Source organism: Gadus morhua, chromosome 17 (assembly GCF_902167405.1).
Source record: "Gadus morhua chromosome 17, gadMor3.0, whole genome shotgun sequence".
Lineage (NCBI taxonomy): Eukaryota > Metazoa > Chordata > Actinopteri > Gadiformes > Gadidae > Gadus > Gadus morhua.
In genome coordinates this window covers 13,830,843-13,854,049 of record NC_044064.1, presented here as the reverse complement: position 1 = coordinate 13,854,049, position 23,207 = coordinate 13,830,843, and the positions used below count along the sequence as shown (strand labels likewise).

Below are 23,207 nucleotides of genomic sequence, written 5' to 3'. Positions count from 1 at the left end.
CACGAAGTAGTCATCCGCTGTAGAATGCCATCAGTGGTTGCATTGACGGTTTTAGTCGCTATATTGTTTGGATGGAGGCCTACACCACAAACAATGAGCCCAGGGTTATTGCCGACTACCTTGTGTCATCCGCTGCACGCTTGTATGGGAGAAATTAACCCTTACTTTTATATTAACTATGAGTATTATCAGGCCTATGTATCAGGTACATTAATGGTGGAAAGCAGCAAAACCACCTCTGGATTCAGAGGAGGGCCTCATACGGCAACACAGAGTCCAAGACGTACCGACATCCCCCCCTCTGTTGAGATTAACTGCAGAAGACGACCAGTCGACCACATACTTAAAGGAATGTATGGCTGGCCGTCCTTGCCATATAAGGCTATTCTGTTATTTTCTACCACACATGCAGTGTAGTGCAATGAACAAGTGTGGCCAACCTCTCTTTCTCTCTCACACTCACACAAAATGTGCCGTTACCAAGTAGTTTGAAGGCGGTCTGCTTGAATTACACGCTCGGTTCCACTCAATTACACAGGGAGGTTTCAATTTCGATTCAACTTATTTTGTGATCGGATGTGCCACATCAGAAAACAGGTCTGACGGCCACACTTCACACTTGAGTTCAAAGTCTGCGACCGGTGTACTCTTATGTAAAATAAAACTGCTGAAATAGTGATGGGTGCCTGGAAGAGAAGCCAATATGTGGTTCTTGCTGTTGGATGGTAGGCACTTAAAATAGACCATTAAACGGTCAGCTTAAACCGATGGGTGAAGTTTCGACCATTTCTAGGTTCAATGTTAATGTTAGCTTTAATACTGTGTTTTCTAATGAGGTTATGGACATTACCAAATAAACATATTTACATCAGCTTTAAGATATGCACTATATAGACAAGGTATGTGTTGTGTAAATAATCAACTAGTTTGGAAAAGGTCAAAGACAGGACCAATAAGATGAAGCGCTTCTATTCTCGGTTAACTGTAATAACTGAACATTAGTCATTAATTTTCCTATTTATGCATTGTTATCAGGGCTCGCATCCAAACATACCATTGTTTTTCTTATTCTCGGTTTTTTCCCCGACATATTGTGGTAGAAATTAATGATTATATTCTATGGTAAACCATGATTATTATTAGGCCCAGGGCCGTTGCACCAAATCCTGGGCCCTGTATACAAGAGGTACTGATGCCCCCCCCCCCCCCGAAGGGTAGAGAACAATTGTTGATGGGGGGGGGGGGGGAGTAGAGAACAATTGTTGACGGGGGGTGGGGGGGGGGGGAGAGACGTGGCCGTGTGCGACTCCTAACACTGTGGGCTGGTGGATAATTAAATTTATTTATTTATTTATTTTTAATTCATCCAGCTCAAAAGCATAAGTTCATTGTGGAACAAACAAGCAGTCCAGAAAGCTAAATGCATTATCAGTCAGCCTGACCATGTCCTCAGTAAAGAATTTAAACTAATGCCTTCAGGGCGGCGCTACTGTTCAATCAGGACAAGAACAATGAGGTACTCCCACTCTTTTATCCCTGCAACCATCAGGTTACTAAATGATGACAAAAGTCAGGAGTAGGTGGAGAGCACACCAGTGTTGCTGGGTGTTTCCGGGGGCAGGGTGGTTGTTACTGACGGGCTGAAATTAATTGTGAGTTAAATGTGTGTGTTGCACTGCCTTTGATATATGTTTTTGTCTATCTCCTATTGCTATTTATTGTATTTATTATGTAATTTATTATGTGAGACGGGAAACTGTGAACGAAATTGCCCATTTTGGGATAAATAAAGTTTTTCTAATCTAATCTAATCTAATTGCCATGGGCCCCCCCTCTGCCTTGGGCCCCCCCTCTGCCTTGGGCCCCCCCACGACTGCCTCACTTACCCCCGCAGTCCGTCGGCCCTGATTAGGCCTATATATCTAATGGTAGAAAACATTTAAAGCGTCTCTGGATTCTGATCCAGGGCTTGACTGGTGTCAGAGCGTATGTTGGAAGAAACCCCCCATAGGAGCAAGAAGCTACGGGGTTAATGCGTGCTGACTTCAGACTGGTGTCCTAAATTATTTTGTTGATCATTTGGTTTGACGAACTCATGATTGATTGTTGGCGAAAACCTCGAACAACGAAACTGCTTTTGTGGTAAACTATGATTGTTATTTCTCCCGACATCATCATGTCGGGAGACTTTAACCACGTCACCTTGGACAGAGTTCTGCCGACCCTCAAGCAATATGTGAGCTGTCCTACCAGAGAAGAGAGGACCCTGGACCTGATGTATGCATCCTTAATGTTAGAATACCTCTCCTCTTCTCTCCCCCCTCTGGGCAGGTCAGATCATAACCTGGTGCACCTCAAAACCCCCCAATGTGCCTCTGGTGAAGAGGAAGCCTACGACCACAAGGACTGTGAGGAGGTTGTCGGGGGAGGCTTATGAGGCACTGCAGGGGTGCTTTTAGGTGACTGACTGGCCTGCACTCTGTGAGCCCCACGGGGAGGACATTGAAGGGCTCACAGAGTGCATCACGGACTATATCAACTTCTGTGTGGACTGCAATGTCCCTGCTCAGACTGTTACCTGTTATGCCAACAATTGTAGTAGATTATAACCGAGATATAAAACACTTAGACTAATTCAAGAGAGAGAGTAAAAGAAATTGAGGGGTACAATAACAACGATAACAGCCGGCTGGGTCTGCAGAGTCACTCCTCGTCAACAGATTCCAGCCTCTTCTTAAACACACAATAGCACAGTACTCAGCAGTTCCTTGTTTTAGGTGTCCACACATAATTAAACACAAATTCTTCTAAACAGATCACTGGTCACTGAGATAGTCTAGGACCCAGGAAGTGGAGTCAGCATGCATTGTGTCAGTAGCTTCCTGCTCCTGGGGGGTTGGGCCCCAACTCCTGCTCTGACCCAAGACTCCCAGGCCTCGTGACCAGCCCTGGATCAAAATCCAGAGGCGTTTTACATGTTTTCTACCATTAGATATACAGGCCTAATAATAATCATGGTTTACCATAGAATATAATCATTAATTTCTACCACACAATAAGCCGTGGATCACCAAGGACATTAAGGCCATCCTGAATGAAAAGAAGAGGGCGTTCAGAGATGGCAACCGTGATGAGGGCAGGAGAGTACAGGTGGTACTCAAACTTGCAATCAAGGAGGCAAAAGGCAGATACAGGAGAAGGCTGGAGAATAAACTCCAGCAAAACAACACGAGGGATGTGTGGAGTGGTATGAGAAACATCACTGGGTTCCAGAAGACTGGTGGCATGGGGTTGGAGGGCCGTGTGTACCGGGCCAATGAACTGAACCTATTTTTCAATAGGTTTGATACTGCGGCCCCTCCCCCACAAGACCCTTCTGCAGGCTGCCCAACACCTACTGCCACTCCACCTCCCCCTACTCCTTCTCCTTACAGACCACTTGTCTGCCCCTTGACACCTCAATTCACACCTACCTACTCCACCCCTCCTCCCTGCTCTGCCTCATGGCTACAACCTGAGGACCTCACCCCTGAGGCACCGTGTCAAGCCCTGGATCAGAATCCAGAGACGCTTCAAATGTTTTCCACCATTAGATATATAGGCCTAATAATAATCATGGTTTGCCATGGAATATAATCATTAATTTCTTCCACGTGGCACATGGGTTTTTTATTGTCTGAATTATACAGTTGGTTTGACTTCTTGAGACCAAAAGGTCAAGGAGCATAATAAGGTACTTTTTTTTTAATGTAAAAAATCGATGAAAATATATATTTGAAAAATAAGCCTTGTGGCACATGGGGGACATTAATCTGTATGTTAAAGGGTTGGTTTGACATTCACTCAAATGGTTGAATTGCATAATCGGTTTGTATTTTGAATGTTGAATATTAAACTAACTTAATGCCGGTAACGACTTGCCATAGCAACCCTGCCGACATCAACTTGTAGCGTCAATATATAGATATATTTGTAAGCGTTTATATACATTGACATCCTATGTATATGATATAGGATGTTTAATTATACCCTGTCCATTAATCCCTGATATATGGACACCTATACTAAGTAATTTCAGTCAAATAGTCTCTTCAGCCTTCAAAACGAGAGCTGGTACATTGTGGAAAAAGCATTTAACTGTAATCAGAAGACGCGGTTATGCTATAGACCCTGGAGTTAATGTGGTATAAAGGCTGCAACGAATTTCGAATTATAAATTTGTACAATGTATGCTTTAAATACGTCCATGGTACAGATGCCCAATGTGAATAATAGATACGTGTTGACCGCTGAAGAGGTAAAACGTTTCCTTGCTCTCATCGAAGAAAAAAAACATTACAGCTATTTTAGATGGAAAACGCAATTCAACGATATATCAGGACCTAAGAGAGGATGTTATCAAGAGGATAAGTTTTTGCGAACTTTCTAAAAATTTGCATCACCTTGTAGATGGAAACGTGACTACACACAGAGATAGGCCTGAGAGAGAGATAGGCCTGAGAGAGAGAGAGATAGGCCTGAGAGAGAGAGAGAGCGAGAGAGAGAGAGAGAGACCCACTTTATCAACCGAGTAAGCACGCCCTTACCGACTTAGGTGGCGCTGCAGTATAGGCATCGCTGATGTCATCGTCCGCTGTCAGAAGCCGCTCTGCAGCGAGGAGCGCAGGCAGCATGGCTCACACCACCGACAGAGTCCATGTGGCTGTGTTTGTGGCGGATACCACACAGTGGTATCCGTGGCGACGGAGAGACAGAAGACTCACTAAGAGAGATGTATACTAGAGAGAACAAACACACACACACACACACACACACACACTGCTTTCAGTCATAACCCAGTGCGCTTCATTAGAGCATCATTGCAGCCTACACTTTCAAATGCACACATTCCCTCACACACACACACACAACATCCAAACAATCCTTTGGGTATACTGAGACAGAAATTGTCTGTTGATGCATTTTATAAGTCTAGGGAGAGAGATAGAGGCAGCCAACCATATCATCTGTACACATATATAGCAAAAATGTATCTATACATACATACATATAACAATGTAGTTCACATTTTTATAGCAAATACTCGACACCTAAATAAATGTCAGGAGTAGCCTCTGAGTAATAGACGAGCCGGGGAGAAGTGAGCCAGAGTCACTTTCTGAGAGCAACACAACAAATCAGTTCCTACACTGACACACACAGTGAGGGGCGGTAGCGCTGTGTATGAACACACAGCTGTAAACACACAGCATGCAGTGCAGTGATGCTAGGAACAATGCTATGGCATGCATGACTACCATCATATCAACTAGGGAGATGGGAGGGTTAGAAGGAGAATGAGCAAGAACAGAAGAGACGGGGCATATGGTAGATGGTATATTATTATCCAAATAATGAATGCCATGTCAAACAAAATGTACAAAAAACATTCACACGTGTACCAGGGCCTTGTCCAATCAGAAGCACCTCCAAACCACTTCATAGGAAATTAAATAAAAATGTAATGTGTATGTATATATATGCATTTAACATGTATAAGCAATACACACACACACACACACACACACACATACATATATGTATACACACACATGTATTAAGATATACATTATAAATAAAACAATTTGTGTGTGTATTCCTAGTTGTCTATTTATTCTGAGTGAAAGCCCAACATGGATCATCTGCTAACTAAGAGAGAGAGTGACAAACAACTCATGAAAGAAATGATTACATTTTTGTTGACTTTTATTTAACATTGTTATATGAAATCATTAAACATAAAATAGTTTGATACATAGAGAACTTTAATAAAGCGGTCACACCATGAGGACTCCTGTAAAAAGTAGTAAAAAGTAAGACCAGCACAGTCTACTCCATCGTGAACTCTTCGTCTAATAACGACCTGGAAAGTGCAGACCTCTGTTCTTCTGTACTCTGAACGGTCAGAGTACACATCTTCCTTTTGTTTTGACGCCAAACAAACTCATCTCCTTCGTCACACACTCCAAACGATATAAAAAATGATTGAACAACGTAGACGAGGCTCCCCCATATTCCGGTGAAACCAATGAAAAGACGGTTGTTTGTTTGTGGGCGGGGCTAGTCATTTGGGGGCGTCGCCAGGAGAAGAGCCTCCTGATTCGCTCCTGGATGGTGCCTCTTGGAGACCCTGGTAATACTTCTGTAAGAGGAGGAGTGAGTTCAGTGTGTGGCGCTAAAAAACTAACCAGTCATGTATTAACAGCTTTATTGAACACGGGGAATGCATTAACCCATGAATTACATGCTGATTGTACCGACAGCGATTAATTTTTTCCCTTTCTTACAGATGAACTGTAATTCGCTTTAGATAAAAGCATCTGCTTAATGTCCTAGATGTCAATGTTAATGAAAAATGTACAGCTCCAGTGTACAGAGCATTTCCAACTGTAGAGACTGAGCTTTTCCCACTCCCCAGAATGCATTAAGAAGAACCCTCCCATCCCAGCTCAACACCCCTCTGCAGTGCCCTAACAACGCTCACTTTGGGGACACTACTGTGCAGAAGGAGGAAGGAATGAACTAGAAAGGAATACGGTAATCCGATGTGGACAAGATGTGCACAGTCTAGACTAAGCACATTATGAATACCCTATTGGTGAGGAATATACCGTATGGACTGTAGAGTAAAGATTTTTTCACGGCTGAATGAGTCCTTGATTTAGACTGGTCGATCAGTTCTTTCTCAATAGCAGACTGCTGCTATAATTTAGAGACGATTGCTATGGACGCCATTTCCCGATTGGGAGGTTCCTGCCAGCAGTATAAACCAGGCCGAACCAAGCCAGTAGGGCCTTGCTAATCCATTGCGGTTGTGGAAGGGGTTCATAAAAGGCCTGGATTTCAAAGGACCATTTCCGAGATGCATAAAGTGCTGCGTCTACTCGCTTGATGTGGTAGGCTACTTTTCAAAATGGACAGAAGTGATTCCATTAAGAGAAGGTAAGTACGGCCCTTTACTAAGTGAAAGATTAACTTAGTGGGAGAACATCGTCTCGGACCCTGGGCCACAGTTCAACCCTAAAAGCCTCTCGGAGCTGGGTAAAATGTGGTGAGGTGGTCCAGAAATGAACCACTAGCTACCGCCAACAAAAACCCTTAAAGAGGGAGACATTGGACTCCAGGGACCATGGTGGCTCCTCCATAGGGGAAAACCCCAACGATTAGGACAATCGGTTGACAGGGTTTGGACCTGCTATTGAAGGTGACACATTAAACCACCAGATATGAGTGTTATTAGCCATTACAAGCCGTTTTGAAAAACTGCCTCTAGTTACATCACAAGTGGGCGTGTCCACCTAGATGTACGACGGATAGATGAACGGAGATGGACACGCCCACTTGTGATGTCAGAAGAGGCCGATTCTCAAAACGTGATGGCTAATAATCACACTCACACCTGTCACCTTTAAAGGTGCTGAGGGTGAATCTCCAGGCTTCGCGTCGGAGGAGCTCAATCAGCGGCCCGCCTTTCAAAAAAGACCATCATACCAGCTCTCAGGCTAAGGACTCACAACTTGAGAGGCGGTTGCAGATACAACAGGTCAGAAGAAGGGGTCGGGGAAGAGTAATCCAGACAGGTCAGATCCTACAATACCCACAGGATGTCAGTAGGGTAGCCACTGGGTTATCTGGTCGTGTATGGACTAGGACGCTGACACAAGGGCCCTTTAGAGACTACCGTCCCTTTATAGCTGCTTTCACACCGCCACGCGGCAACTCGCTGCCGCCATACATTTCAATGAGGGAAGGGCGGCAGAGGGGAGGCAGTTACAAAAGCGGCTGTTGACCACGAAGCGGTTGCCGCCCACATGAACGCGGACAGATTTTGCCCTATCGCTCAGTTTTCCCCGTGTTTAAACCTTCTGCGGCAGCAACAGCAGTAGTCGCTATTGAAAAGGCCTGGAGTTTCATTTATAACCGTTGCGTACGCACTAAACGGGGCTGAAATTGGCGTACGTGACTTTCCACACCAAGGTTGTGATCTATTAAATACCAACTTGACGGGAGAATGTGCGCAGCCCTACGCAAACTCAAACCCATGCGTACGCATGGTTTGGAGGAAAAGGAGAATGGGCGACACAGATGTTGTGGTGGTGAACTGAAGTCAGACAGAAGAATTGTAGAGTGAGAAGAACGATTATGTTTCATCATCGCCCTTCATAAATTTAATTTCAACCCGTATCATGCGTTAAATCTATGTAATCAGAATAATTTAAGTCAACTGCGTTATTTCTCAGTTATAACTCCAGACACATCTCCTTAGAATATAAATTAAAAGAATTCTCAATATTTACTCCCGTCACTCCATACTGTCCACTGACGGCGCGACTGCATGGAATGAAGCATCTGTCCAACATGTGTCAATGACATAATATTTTTATGTGACACTGTTAACACATAATCAAATGTCAATTAAATCCCAAGGTTGGAAAACCAAGCCACACTCATCAAAAACGTTGTCCATTACTCTTGATGCTTTTCATGAGAAATCAGTCATTAAAAAGGTGTTATGTCAAGAACATTTTACGTGGGTGATTACTGATTATCCAAGGTGTTCTCGGTCAGTCTTATTACCGTAACCCTAGCTTTTTTGTTTTTCTCAGTCCTTCTGCCATCGGTTTCCGGCAAGACATAATACTTGCATCCGGGTCTTTTTTAAATGCAGATCGCATTCATGAGGTCATGGGCATTGACCATTTATGGTTAAAAAGGGGCGTGTACAGGGCGGACCGTGAAGCTGATTCAGCTGCGCACACTTGTAGGCACTCTGTAATTTAAAAAGCAAAGATTGCGTACGGTGTGCGTACGCATGGTTTTATAAATCTGAATATTTTTGGGCGCACGCAAAACTTGGCTTTTGGGCGTACGTACACTTTTAGTAACGATACCACGCACAGTTTTATAAATGAGACCCCTGGACCTTCACACCGCCGCGCTGAGGGGGGGGGGTGGTTGGATGGATTATTGGGAATATGATGGACACATGCAAAGAGAACTTTTGAGGGTTTGGTTAACTGACTTTAAGCACACTATTGAGCAATGGGGTCCCCCCCCTATGGATGATGCACTGAATAGTGGAACTGATGTTTTCTGGCTCCATTATGTGTGTATGTACATGTGTATGTGTGTTTGTGCGTGTACGGGTGTGCCTGCCTTCAGGTTGTTGTAGTGACCCAAGCGGCTGCAGTGGAGTGTCCTGGCGCTGGTCTCGTTTTTGTAGAACACAGAACACAGATTACAGTAGAACCCAGGAACCACATGCTCCGACCCTAGAGACGCACGGATCAAGAGATGGGGAAAATAATAACATCACCTCAAACATGTACACATGTCATTGTCAAGGATATAATGTGTGTGTCTCTCCTCTCACCAAGGGGGTTGTTGGGGGTGAAGGCGGGCAGGGTGTAGTCATTGGCAACGGAGGGAGAGTTAGAGCGGACTTTCTTAGGCTCTAACCCTTCCTCCTCCCTCCTCGCTTTACTGGACGCTACAGACGGACAGACAGAAAGACGGTAAAGGCGAGGTAGGAAATGACAACATGTCTATCTTTACTTTCTAGCAGCCATTAAACTCTGGGTGATAAGCACAAACCCTTACATTTTGGGGCAAATCTTTCATACACGTGTGGTGACCCACAAGTACGATGAAGAGACATTCAGCGAGGGACTGTACCTTTAAGGGAAAGGGTTATGTCATAACAATTCCTGTTTAATCTGGTGTCCCCGTTTGACCTCACTCTCGTTTGATGTGAAGGTTTATATTGAAGTGGAGAGTAGAGCTGACTCGCCGCATCTCCGTCTCTTGTCTCCTCATTTAGTGCACTCCACAATAGGTGACCCCGACGCACGTTGGATTACGGCTGGGTTATGTCTCACATCGACGGTAGTGAAAATGCTGCTGCGGTGCTGGCCGCTGCTGGCGACGCGGCTGACGTCGCGGCTGACATCGCGGCTGACATCGCGGCTAACGTCGGTGCTATCTACGCTTTCACCAGACTCTTGGCAGCACAACCCACGGCCGTGGTTTCAACACATCGAGTTCAAAATCCAGCTGTGAGGAATAACGCAGGACGTTACAAAGCATTTCCACGTTGTACCGGCCTTAGATGCCTCGACGACGGCCAGGGCCTCGGCCACCATGTCAGCCCGCAGGGGGCTGTTCCCCTCCCTGCCAAGGTGGACGCCGTCGCCAGTTCCCCACGCCCACGCAATGTGAAGTCCCTGCAGGAGTTCCTGGGCATGGTGAACTTCTACAACCGTTTCTACCACCATGCGGCCCAACTCAAGCGACCCTCGTACGACGCCTTGCGGGGCAGGAGGCCGGCGTACTTGTTGGATTGGTCCCCAGAGATGACTGATGCCTTTGATGCTACCAAGACCACGCTGGCCAAGGCTGCTCTGCTGGCGCACCCGTCTCAGACCGCCCCTGTTGCTCTTACTACGGACGCATCTGATTATGCTGTGGGGGCTTTCTGTGAACAGTTGGTGGGCGGAGCCTGGCAACCGCTGGCCTTTTTCAGCAGGAAGCTCCGTGACAACTAGAGGAAATACAGAGCCTTCAACAGGGAGCTCCTGGCTCTTTTCCTCTCCACCCGTCATTTCCGTTTCCTGTTGGAGGGCCGTCGCTTCACGGCTTTCATTGACCCCAAGCCGCTGACCTTCGCCATGGCCAAGTCTTCGGAGCCATGGTCTGGTCGACAGCAGCGTCAGCTCTCCACCAACTCCGAGTACACCACTGACATTCAGCACATGGCCGCCAAAGACAATTTTATAGCGGACTGCTTCTCCCGGGTGGTTACTGGGTCCGTCCACTTGGGCCTCGACTACACAGCCATGGCAGAGGATCAGGCTGCAGACTCTGAGGTGTAAGCCTACAGGACGGCCCCCCCGGCGCTGCTCATGGAAGATGTGTTTGGGGCGGCCAACACTACACTCCTCTGCGACGTCTCCACCGGCCAACCGCGCCCCATGGTACCTGCTGGCTGGAGGCGTAAGGTCTTTGACATGATCCACGGCCTTTCCCACCCAGAGGTGAAGGCCTCTGCCAAGCTGGTGGGGGCCAAGTTCGTCAGGCCGGGCCTGCGGAGGGAAGTCAGGGCCTGGGCTGCTGTCTGTGTGGCGTGCCAGCGTGCAAAGGTGACTTGTCAAACCAACGCCCCCTTGGCACCCTTCAAAGTGCCAGAGAGACGTTTTGACCATGTGAATGTGGACCTGGTGGGCCCACTTTCCCCCTCCCGTAGTCCCACCTACCTTCTCACCATGGTGGACAGGACCACCAGGTGGCCAGAAGTGGTTCCCCTGTACTCGACTACATCAGCAGAAGTGGCCCGGGCGTTCATTATGGCTTGGGTGGCCCGTTTCGGCACACCGTCCGACCTTTCCTCGGACCGGGGTCCGCAGTTCACGTCGGAGCTTTGGACTGCGGTCGCCGGGGTCTTGGGGGTGAAGGTCCACCGTACCACAGCGTATAACCCACAAAGCAACAGACTTTGCGAGCGGTTTCACCGTGACATGAAGGCCGCGCTCAGGGCCAGCCTTACGGGCAGTGACTGGGCTGACCGCCTCCCATGGGTTACGCTGGGCCCTCGCTCCGCCCCCAAGGAAGACCTTCAAGCCTCATCGGCCGAACTGGTGTACGGCTAGCCCCTGCGCGTCCCGGGTTAGTTTCTATCCAGAACTTCGTTGTGGATATGGGGGGCAGGCCTGAGCGGGTGGCTATAGACCTTCTCAAGCCTGCGGCGAGGGCGCCCCCCTGCGGCAGCCTCGACACCTGCCCCTGCCCTTGCTCTTCTCCTGTTAAGCGCAGCCGTTCTGGCCGCCTGGTCCGCCCCCCTATACGTTGACTTTTCTAGGGACTTCTATGAGCTGGTCTGTTCTGTTTTGCACTAGAGCAGGGGTGCGCAACCAGTCGATCGCGGTCTACCAGTAGACCGCCGACGGATCCGAAGTCGACCGCGAGGGGTGAAGAAGAACAAAAAAATATATATATATTATTATTTTTTATAATTTGTAAAATGTTTACATTTGCGCGGGACATACGCGCGGTAGCGCATGCGCTGTCAACAGCAGTTGAAAGCCGTCAACAGTAGTTATTCACTCCTAAACGTTAGCATGGCTGAGGGGAAACGAGCTAAGACCTACCATTTTCACCCTGAGTGGGAGGAAAATTATTGATTATTGTTGAGAAGGTGCCGTGCGCAGACGGAATGAAACCCCCACTGAAGTCCCCCCCCCCCCCCCCCCCCCCCCCCCCCCCCCCCCGCTTGAAGGTAGGATTGCAATGTTGACACTAGGCTGGTAGATCTCGGGAGGTTGGCTACTTGAAAAGTAGATCTTGGGTCAAAAAACGTTGGGCACCCCTGCACTAGAGTGTGTCCTGGGTTCTCTTTGGGGTACCTGTTAGGTCTGGCTCTGTTCTTTTGGGTGAATTCTGGGGGGGGGGGGGCATTTGTGGTGACCCACAAGTACGATTAAGAGACAATCACCAAGGTACTGTACCTTTAAGGGAAAGGGTTATGTGATAGCAGTTCAGGTTTAACCTGAGGTGCGTTCAAGTTCAGCGAAAATAGGCGAACGTTCGCAACGAACGCGTTGACATTAAACAATTAATTTTGAACGATTTTTGAACACCGTTCTAAACAAACTGTAAACGAAAAAAATGGATATGAAGGCCATGGTATTAGCGGCAGCCTCCATGTTAAGGGAAGAGTTTACAGAAGAGGGTTTGCAAGTGGTCGACCTCGTTGAAAGCCTACTGCAGACAACCAGTACGGAAAATTCAAGAATAGAGGGCTACGTCACCGTAGTTGTACCCACTTACTGCGATATAACGTTCAAATCGCATTTTAGGATGCAAAAGACAACAGTTGAAGTAAGGGTGTAGATAGGCTATATGAAACGTTTTATCTATTGCTTTCTGTGTAGGAATGGAGTAAATGATTTCAATATAGTTTAGTTTAATGCCATGGCAACGAATGTCACGTAGCCGAAGTGTTTGTGGAGAACTACCTCTTCAGACAGTTTGCCTATGTTCGTAAACGTTTGCTTGCTTATGTTCGTTTAACGGAAAATGTTTAAAATCGTTCGCGAACCTTCGCCTATGTTTGCGATTCTGAACGCACCTCTGGTGTCCCCGTTTGACCTCACTCTCGTTTGATGTGAAGTTTTATATTGTGTATAAATGGAGAGTAAAGCTGACACGACGCATATTTGTCTCTTATCTCCTCATTTATTGCACTCCACAGACGCCTTTATTTTGAAGGCACAATATTGGGTAATTTATTAAGAAGAGAGAGATGTACCTTTCCTCAGAAGCCTCGTCTCCTCCGACCCAGTCTCTTCACCATCCTGGGCAGGGCTTTCTGCCATTGGCTCTGCTCCTTTGACGCTCAAAACAGCCCCGGGCTCGCCGGCCAATAGGGAGGTAGCGTGAGCCGGGATGGGCGGGGATTCCTCTCCAGAGGGTTTAGCCATTGGTGGTTGTTGTTGTTGCTGCTGTTCTCTCCCGGTGCATTTCCTCTCTGGAGAAAAAAAAGGAAGAGCCATGTTGGAAGATGAGTGAGTGAGTGAGTGAGGTTTACCTGTAGCCTGTCTACCTCTTTTGCTGCGTGGCTGTGTCTCCTCCTCCTCCTCGTATCCCACCTCGTCCAAGGTCACGAAGCTCACACACTCCTCTGTGGGACACACGCTCAAAGGTCACAACCTCCACACACGGCAGCACTATCCTCCATCACAATCAGCCAATCAAATCCTCTGAAGTGGAATGGGCCAAGCACTGAAACACACACCTGCTTGCTCCTCGCTTTGTTTACATTCACCCACGATTGAGGAAGACACTGGCTCTTCATCACAGACCGTCTGTTCAAGGGACAGAGGGGGAGTGGAGGACAGAATAAGAGCCTGTTATACAATCCCTATCATCCTGAATACATAGATATAAACAAACTTTTTATCTGCACACAAGTTCACTTTTCTCTCACCTCAGTATTCAACCTGGCCTCTGATTGGTCGTCTGGAAGGGGCTCTGAATGTGTTGACTCCTCCTCTTCCTGTTCCTCCTCAACAATCTCGTCCAGAGTGACCAACGCCTGCAGTTCTTCTTGTGTGATCCCCCCCGCTCTTCTTCCACTCTCTTCCTCTCCTCCAGGACCAACCTCTTCCTCATCCTCCTCCTCCTCCTCCTCTCCAACCTCATCTAGGGTCACCAGCCCCTCCATTCCTTCTCCCAGCTTCCTCTCCTCCTCCTCCTCTCTCCGCCTCTCCTCGACTGTCTGCCTCTTCCTCAGCTCTTCCTCCTCAACTGAATCATCGGGGTAGTCCTCCTCTTCCTCACTGACCTCATCCAGACTCACCAGAGCGTTCTCCTCCTGCTCCTGGCTCTCCTTCCTTCCGTCCATCACCTTCTTTGCTCCAACACCCTCCTTTACTTTGGGCATTACGGTTTGCTCTGTGGTTTTCATCTTCTTTGCCGCTTTGTCTTCTGTCGCGGAGTCGCTCCCCGCGACCTTACGACCTCTCTCCCCCCTCCTAGGCTCTAACCCTGGCGGCTGTTCCTCCACTGGAGCCGGTTCCTCCTCGCCCCCCACTGAGTCCACTACCTGGTACACAGGCTCCTCCCCTTGGGTGGAGTAAGCAGGCCTTCTGGGGGCTCTGGTCACGGCCGGTGCTGGGTCCCTCCGCTGGCTCCTTCTCCTTGGACCGGGGGGGTCGACGTGCTCCTCCTCATGGGGGTCGTTTTCGGTGGAGTCCACCACCTGGTACACCTCCTCCTCCTTCACCCTCTGTTGACCTTCTTTGGCGGCCATTTTGGAGGTCCCAGAGACCGCCACCTCCTCTTTCCTCCCTCGTCCACTCCTTCTCTTTCCGGCAGCAGGCTGCTCGTCACCTTGTGGCTCCTCCATGACTTGACGGGCCACCTCCTCTTCCTTCTTGACTTGCTCCTGCTTGCCGTGCGTTCCTTCAGGAGTGTCGTCAGGTACTACCTTTCCATCTTTTTCAGGCGTTGGGTCATTGTTCGCTAGCCCCCGTCGGGGTCGTCCTGGTTGTTCTGGCGCTGGTGCGTCTTCCAACACGTCGCCCCCGATGGAATCCAACACCTCAAACACGGTTTCCTCTAGACTCCGCTTGCACTCCTTCCTCGTAGGGGTTTTGGCCTTCCTTCCTCTGCCCCTAGTGCCCCTCGTCACGGGTGGCCCCTCCTTCACCTCCAGCTCCTCGTCCTCCACAGAGTCCAGTACCTGGTATGTAGCCACCTCCTCCAAACTGACCCCTTCGTCGGAGACCCTTGGTTTGGCGTTGCTTGGGGTCACTATGTCGCCCATTTGGCTTTCTTCTGCACCATCCTCTTGGCCTCTCGACTTCTCTTCTGGGGCCTCCTGGGGTTTGGTCTCTTTCCTGGTTGGACCGGCCTGGTTTTCCAACGGTTCCTCTGGCGTCTTGCCGGACTCCTCTGCTACCGGGGCAGTGGGCTGCTCCTTCTTCACCCGGACGTTCTTGGCCGTCTGTTTGGTTGGCCTTCCCCTCTTGCCCCTGGTGGGGAGCTGGACTTCCTCGATTACCCCACCTTCCACAGAGTCCGTCACCTGGTATTCTACCTCTTCTTCCTTTGGATGGGGGTGACCTTGGGGGAGGGGGGCCCCGGAGGAAGGGCTTTCACCTCCCCGAGGGGAGGAGGAGGCTTCCACTTCTACAGAGACTGCCTCCTCCACTGGTAGTACCCCAGGGCTTTCCCTCTTCATGGAGGGGGTGGAGTGCCTGGTGGAGCGTCTGGTGGACAGCGGCTTGGTCGATGGCGGCACTGGACTGGGGTGACCTCTCCTAGATCGTCGCTGATCCATCTCAGGGGCACCCTCCTCTACAGCGGGCCCCTGGTTGTCCCCCCCTTCAGTGGGGGCCTCGTTGCTCTGCTCCTTGTTACCCTGCTCCTTCTCTGGGGGTTCCTTGCTGTTCTTCTCCTTGTTGGTCTGATCCTCCTTGATGCTCTGCTCATTGGTCTTCTGTTCCTCCTCTTGGGTTTCCTTGGTCTTCTGCTTCTCCTCTTTGGGAGGAGATCCTTCAACACAGTCCATGAGCCTGTTGGTGTCTCCTTCCTCAGTCGATGCACCGTTGAGTGATGCATCAGTTGCCTCCGAAACTACCGATGGGGTTTCTTCATTCACAGAAGGTATTCGTTCTTCTACAATTGTCATCTTCCCCTCTTCCAAAATAGTCTCTTTGTGCTCTGGGACCTCCTGGAATGGCTCAGCGACTTTGGCCAACATTTCCTCCTCTTGGCGTTCAGAGGTCTGGCTCTCAGGGTCAGGGAGGCTTGGTGTCTCAGGCTGGACCGGGGTTTGGTGAGGCGTCTCCTCGCCACACTCTGGCCTTGAATGGATGATCTGGTCGCTTGTCTTTTCATCACCCAGCTGCTCTTGTGTTTCATCCACCTCTACTCTGTTCTCCTTCATGTCTTCGCTGGGAGAGACGACCACATCCTTTCCTGTGAGAGTTAACTCTTGCTGGGCCTTTCTCTTCCCATCTTCCTCTCGACATGGATCAGTGTGTAAGACATCCTTTCCTGTCAGTGATGCTGCACTTTTCACTGCAGAGGTCTCTGCTGCCATCATGTGGCCAGGCCTCACCACGTCCTCTTCACATACCATGGCTGCTTCACTTAGTACCTCCTTCCTTCTGATTAGCGGACAGGCAGAAAGAGACTCCGCCTCCTTCGTGGTTGTGATGCATGACCCTTCCTGGCTGGTAGGCGATGGAGTGTGTGTCGTGTCAAAAGCCTCAGACACCTGGGCAGGAGATTCTTCACACTTCCTCTGTTGTGTGTTCTGTTCAGAATAGGAAGGGACTACTCCGACCGGAGGGGGGAGAGAAGAAGAAGTAGGAGAAGAGGAGGACATGGGGAGATCTGAAGAAGATGAGGAGGGCTTGTGGAGATCTGAAGAAGATGAGGAGGACTTGGGGAGATTTGAGGAGGACACTGTGGCTCCAGACAAGGATGAGGAGTGGGCTGTCGTTGAAGAGTTGGACTTCAATCCACTAGACGTAGATGAGGAGGTGGTCTTGTCGAAGTCCATTGAGACCTGCTGGTTCCAAAGAGAGGAAAGCGTCTGAGCCCTGACTAGGGATGGCAATCGGTACAATTTTAACGATTTAATCAGATCATTTTCTTTAATTGTTATAAACGGGACTGACTCTGGAAGAAGAACATTGCATCTGCAGGCGATTTATTTAACTAGCGCAATGTAATACCTAGCCTAAATTAATAGAAAGTGTATTTGCTTAATTTCTCCCGATTTTCTACCGATAGCAGCACCAAGTCAGTTGAATTTATCGATACTGTGGCCTTAGAACCAACACCTCAACACAGCCCCTATGCTGGAGACAAGAGAGCTAGGACGAGACCGTACCTCTCTCTGGATGCCTTCCTGTCCACCTCGGCTCACTTCCTGTTCACCTCGTCTCACTTCCTGTCCGACTCTGGCCTGGTGATGCTGGTGGATGGCCGTAGCAAAGAAGAGGTACATCTCCTGACTCAGGGCTGGAGGCTGGGGGCCGGAGCCCGGGAGCCCGTCCTGGTCGTTGTTTGAGGCGCAGAGTTCTTCAGGGGCCACGGGGCTTAGGAGAGCAGGACCTGAGGGGCCAGGCGCTGAGGGGCCAGGCGCTGAGGGGCCAGGACCTGAGGGGCCAGGACCTGAGGGGCCAGGCGCTGAGGGGCCAGGCGCTGAGGGGCCAGGACCTAAGGGGCCAGGCGCTGGTGGGTCCGGTGGCAATTTGCCAGACTTTGCATGCTTGCGACTGTTGATCACTGTCCTGACATCTATTTTCTGAATGCTTGACGTGAAATCGCTTAGCCTGAAATAACAAAATGGTATCGTTAGATCAGCTTTCAGTGACTGCAAAAGTCTGCAACCCGAAAGATGTTGACAACGTGTCTAATCGATAAGGAGACTAAGAGACTCACGATTTCCACACTTTGTGTTCGACCTCCCGATTTGTCCTGTAGGAGAGACAATTTATTTATTTAATATACAGACACTCACCTATAAACAACATGTTAAATCTTATGTCCGTGTGCTAAGATGGGGGCAAGGAATGAAAACACATACCCATATTGAACTTGAGCCTTCACCTTTCTATAATTGAGCCTATTTAACACTTTGGTCCTCTTATTAATATCGGGTGTTCCCCCACGGAGTTGGAAAACCACCTACAGAGAGAGAGCATGTTTTTGATGTCATTGTAGGTACCCGTCTCATACCCATCTACCTCCTAAAGTGATATACTATGAAAATGTATTTATACATTATACAAACAGTGGTTCTGAGCGGGTAATTTGAATGGACAAGAGACGTTCTTCAAGTGCTGATATGAGCGTCCAACTGTTGATCAATGACCATAACGACAGTTGATCGTGTTTAAACTTTTACTGAACGTTAGCATATTATATGCACAACCATGGCTGCCGCCATTATTCACCCAAAGAACAGCTCCCCCTCTTCCCGCAGTCGTTGATTAACATGCAACTTAACAATCTCCCCTCTTTCCTTAAAGAAAAACATATTTTTTTGATTAAGATTTTTTTTCAAAACTAAGAACATTTCAGTGTAACACTGTCCAAGAAATAGAACATCAACATAGGTTATCTTTTAAACCTACAGCCTCTAAACAGGTGTGATTAAATTACAGTTTTAATGACCAAACTGTGACTGTAGTCTATTGTCAAGATCATTTAGCCTTTAAGATGCAGTCCACCTTCGCTGAGGGCCCTCAGCAGACTTAGTGCAGAAGTCCCTGTCTTCGTCAAGCAGTTAGCAAGCTGTTCCTTGGTAGGTGACCACATGATCTGCTGAACAGCTCCAGAGTCCATGAGTTCCTTATGCCGTTTACACCTACCCGATAGTGGGCCCCGATGGTGCCCGATGGCTAAATCAGCAGCTATCGTTATAACATCGGCAAATAGCGTGGTTGCATCGGGGAACACTGTTACTCTTCCCGGGAACATCGTTAGACAACGGGAAGAAACAGGAAGAAATGCTCAATGATCGGGCAACATCGGCAAAGAACGAACATGTTTGTTAATTTCGGGTCTATCGGGGTAGAATCGGTTACCAGGTGTTGCTATGGGCTAATCGGCTATAATCGGGAATAGAACGGGAGTATAACGTAAGACATCGCAAATCGTTTGGGAATTTTCCTGGGCACATCGGCTATATTCGTTAATCTTCCGCGCTTTATCGTGTTTTATCGTCTTTATATCGGCAACCTCAACACACGAAAGACCCTCGAGAACCCTAGACAAATAACGATTGTGAGTGACCAGATTGTGTTAAGGAAGACCCTCAATCTGCCACTTGGGTATAAATAGGGGGTGATGGATGGATGTCCTACTTTTATAATTACAGGGTACTTTGCCCATTTAGAACCGCCGTTCTATTATTATAAAATCGCTATTGTAACATAAATAAATATATAAATAAATATCAGTCTAAACCAGTCTCCCCTTTGCCTTCTCCCGAAATGACGCCAAATGACGTCAAATGACGCCAAACGCACTTTGGGTGTCTTCCCTGGCATAAATCGTTATGTTATCGTTATAACATCGGGTATGTGTAAATGCTACCCCGATAAATTGACCCGATCATACATTTTTAGCCCGATGTCACCCGAATCACCCCGACTTCCACATCGGTGGTCCATCGGCCATTAGCGGCCATTAGCGGGATGGTGTAAACGGGGCATTAATACTGCTGATTTCGAGGGGGAGTCTCTTTTCCGTGACGGACTTTGTAGACTTGACAGCATAAAGAAGAGAATGATTATCTGCACTGTCAATCCCATCTTCAAGTGCCAATGTCTCTCCTGCGAACCACTCTCCTGATGCGTTTTGACTGCCAGCATATTGGTGAAAAACTTCCCATCTTCTCCTATAAGCATGAAAAAATGTCCACCCTGTGTTCCTCCATCTGCAAGGTTCCCCATTGAGGAATCACTGAACACAAATAGTTTGAGGGAACAGTTTTCTCCGAAGTACTGAAACCTCAAGATCACCTCTTCTGATTTTAGTTTTCTGATGAGTTTGTTTACACAGTGCAGGGTCTGGACAGTAGCATGCTTTGTGTTAGATGCCAAAATGGATATGTCACACATTATGTCGGGTCTGCTCTGTCTTGCTACCCACAATATCTGGCCAATCTTTGATTTAAGCATGTCAAGCTTGATTTCTGTTGAAGGAGCCGTTGCTCTGGTGGGATCCAGAGGAATAGGTTGAAGACTTTTAATGTATGTACCTTTGTTGCACTTGTATCTCATCCTTCAGGGAATTAACCTGCATTCCAATGTAGCTGAAACTGTTCTTCACGTCCAACTTGAAAAGCATCTTTCAATTGGGGATGACAGCTGTGGAGAACGCATGTGAACCACCCAAGATAAAGTCATCCACATGAGCTGCAAGGAACCCCCTTATATTACAGGAGTAATGTCACCCAGCCAGTAGAATACTGCTGGATCAACTTTTGACACAGTAGCTCCCAACTGCTGCATCTCTCATAAATAGGGACTTTATTGTACCAGTACAAAGAAGCATCTGTAAGGCCATAAACACACTTTCTCAACTTCCATTCAGTTCCTTTGCTCTGTGCTGCATGGGGGTGGGCTAATGTAGACATTTCAGGTCAACTCTTTACCTTGTAAAAAGGCTGCTTTAATGTCCATGGAGTTCAGATGGCATTTATTTTGACATATGACAGCCATGATCATCTTTAGAGATTCTGAAGCACATGTAGGCGAGTCTTTGGGAAGGTCTTGTGTGTTTCTTTCTTCAAAGCCTCTTGCAACTAGTCTGGCTTTAGGTACAATGCCATCAGGTGTTTCCTTGAGTGTGCACACCCACCTTCTTGAGATGCATTTCTGACCCTCATCTTTCACCCCTTCAAATACATAATTTTTTCTCCAGTTGCTGAGGTCATTGTGTTTGGCAGGTATGAAGGCATCATCATCCACTATCAGTATGTTATCCTCATTGTAACCAGTACATACCTTGGCATGCTCAGACAGAATAACTTGAAGATCTTTGATTTGTCCTATTTGTCAACTGAACTTTTTGTGCCTTCAGTTTCCTCAGGCTCACTGTACTGCACATTATAGCAGTTTGTGTTTTCAAGTGGCCTTTCCTGCCCGGCTGAGAATTTTTCCAGTGTGGGTTTGGCCACTTTCATTGTCTGTGTATTAAACCAACTGTCCAGCTTTCAGCCTCAGGCCTTCACAAGTCGCGGCTGAGTTTATCTTCATCGCAACAGGTTGATCGAGATCACTCTCTCCAGGCTGTACTGATGCAAGAGGGGGTTCAGTGTTATCCTCAGCATCCAGGTGTTCATCATTTGTAGGTTCCACTTCCTGTAATTCATTGTCACTGTCATAGTTATGATCATTGAATACAACTGCTGGTGTCATTGTAAGTTCTTCATTTTCAATTATAAGATCTCCCCATTTATTTTCTTCCAGCTCTGGGTGATCCACTTTTCTCAGCCTAGACTGATGCACTCGAATATAGGTTCCCCCATGTCTAACACAAATCACCACACCAGCTTGGTTGATGACTAGACCTGGACCTTTCCACTCGTTACAGTCTACTCTCTTATAGTATACTTTGCCCCCTGTTTCGTATCTGTCATCATTTGGCCGGAGTTGTTTGCGAAGGGCCCTTCGGATCCTCTCAGAGCATTCGGCTTCTGTAAACGCTCTCCTTGATGCATGTAATGTTGTGATGTGTTGGGCTACCCAAGTATTTAAACTTGTTTCCAGAGCTGGAGGCTTATCGGTAAGGATTGAAGGCAGATTTGGGTTCTGCCCAAACACTAGCTGGTAGTGACCTGCACAGGCCAATCGTTTTTGTAGTCTTTGAACTGGAGCATGTCCAAATTGTCTATGCAGTTTCACCAGGACCGTCTTTTTTTTCCTTCGTTGTCATGTTTTCTGTCACAGTGAGAACTTCATCCTCATCTAGTGTTTGGGTCTCACTTTCCTTTGCGTCACTATCATCTCTCAAGCTCACACAATAATGTCCTGAAGATGTCAGTTCAAGCTTAACAGGTTGTTCAAACATTGTCGCTTTGTCATGCGCAATGTTCAAAACGGCACTTGCTCTTTTCAACGAAGTCTTGCATAAAAGCATGGCTGGAACAATCACTTTCCTCGTGGAGTGGACCACTTTCCCATCACCAAATCTAAAAGGTCTTGCACTCTGTTTGTCACTAACCTTTTGTAACACACTCTGTGGCAGTTCACTGATGTAATAATCAAGCCATTTCTCTCCACACACAGTTCTTGTACGGGCTGTGTCAATCACAGCTGATCCCAAAGCCTCCACCATGAAGATTTCTGTGTCAGATAGAATGTTTGAAAACAAAGTAACGTTGCATTCTTCAACATCATTGGTTATCCCCTCATCCTTTGTAAGTTTTACATATTCCTTTTTTTTTGGACAAGCCTTTGCCCAGTGATAAGTGCTCTGGCATACTGCTCGTCTTGTTCTCCTCCCATGTTTGTCGAGTGGGTTTGTGCCCTGAAACACCGTTTGTAACGGTGTGTATCTCGTGTAGTAGGCAGCATCTTCACTCATTCGCAACGCACTGCTGCCATCTTGTGGTGGTGTAACGTTATCGGCAAAAAAAATTTTTAAGGCTGATTTCACGTCAACAAAAGAGACGCTCGGGCAAGCTGTAAGGCGCCAACTGCTTATCTTTCACATTAAGTTCCGCAGTATCTAGTAGCTTGAAGGCTAACACCGCATCAGGAAGTTCCATTTTAAACTTATGGAGCTTGTCGTAGCGATGTTCAAATTCAATGATGTAATCCACCATTGAAGAACCGCTTCCCCCCCGGTCCTAGTCTTCCTTCAAAAACACCAAGTCCAATTTAGTCATGAGTGCCGTCATTCCCGGGTCGGAATTTAAGTCGCCAGCAGCAATTTCAAGAGCACTAGCCTTGGCTCTCCCCTTTAGCGACAAGGTAACTGCCAAGGCTTGCTTCTTTTCATCCAGTTCGGTGACGAGTCTCCATATTGCGATCTCATTTTTCCAGCTTTCGTATGATGTCTTCTCGTCAAACGGTGGCAGAACTTTGTAATTCCCAGTAGCTGCCATCCTCTGCTACCAATGAACACAACGAGAGTTGATC

The 23,207-nt window shown here is 47.8% G+C and overlaps 1 protein-coding gene across 2 annotated transcripts in view; it reads right to left on the bottom strand.

Annotated features, from left to right (window-relative positions):
* LOC115529131 (mucin-19) overlaps nucleotides 1-23,207 on the bottom strand; it is a 124,512-nt gene that overhangs the window by 72,817 nt on the left and 28,488 nt on the right. Inside the window, exons 24-33 of one of the 2 annotated variants that reach the window (XM_030337621.1) lie at nucleotides 18,140-18,240; nucleotides 17,995-18,030; nucleotides 17,441-17,885; nucleotides 14,021-17,116; nucleotides 13,829-13,898; nucleotides 13,622-13,714; nucleotides 13,343-13,561; nucleotides 9,413-9,529; nucleotides 9,196-9,311; nucleotides 5,728-6,181 (exon numbers count right to left, since the gene is read on the bottom strand). The exons of the other annotated variant lie outside the window; for it this stretch is intronic. Of the exons in view, the coding sequence (XP_030193481.1) occupies nucleotides 6,104-6,181; nucleotides 9,196-9,311; nucleotides 9,413-9,529; nucleotides 13,343-13,561; nucleotides 13,622-13,714; nucleotides 13,829-13,898; nucleotides 14,021-17,116; nucleotides 17,441-17,885; nucleotides 17,995-18,030; nucleotides 18,140-18,240 (4,371 nt within the window). The 3' untranslated portion in view covers nucleotides 5,728-6,103. Of the gene's footprint in view, nucleotides 1-5,727; nucleotides 6,182-9,195; nucleotides 9,312-9,412; nucleotides 9,530-13,342; nucleotides 13,562-13,621; nucleotides 13,715-13,828; nucleotides 13,899-14,020; nucleotides 17,117-17,440; nucleotides 17,886-17,994; nucleotides 18,031-18,139; nucleotides 18,241-23,207 lie in introns of those variants that run through there. 2 annotated transcript variants of the gene reach the window in all.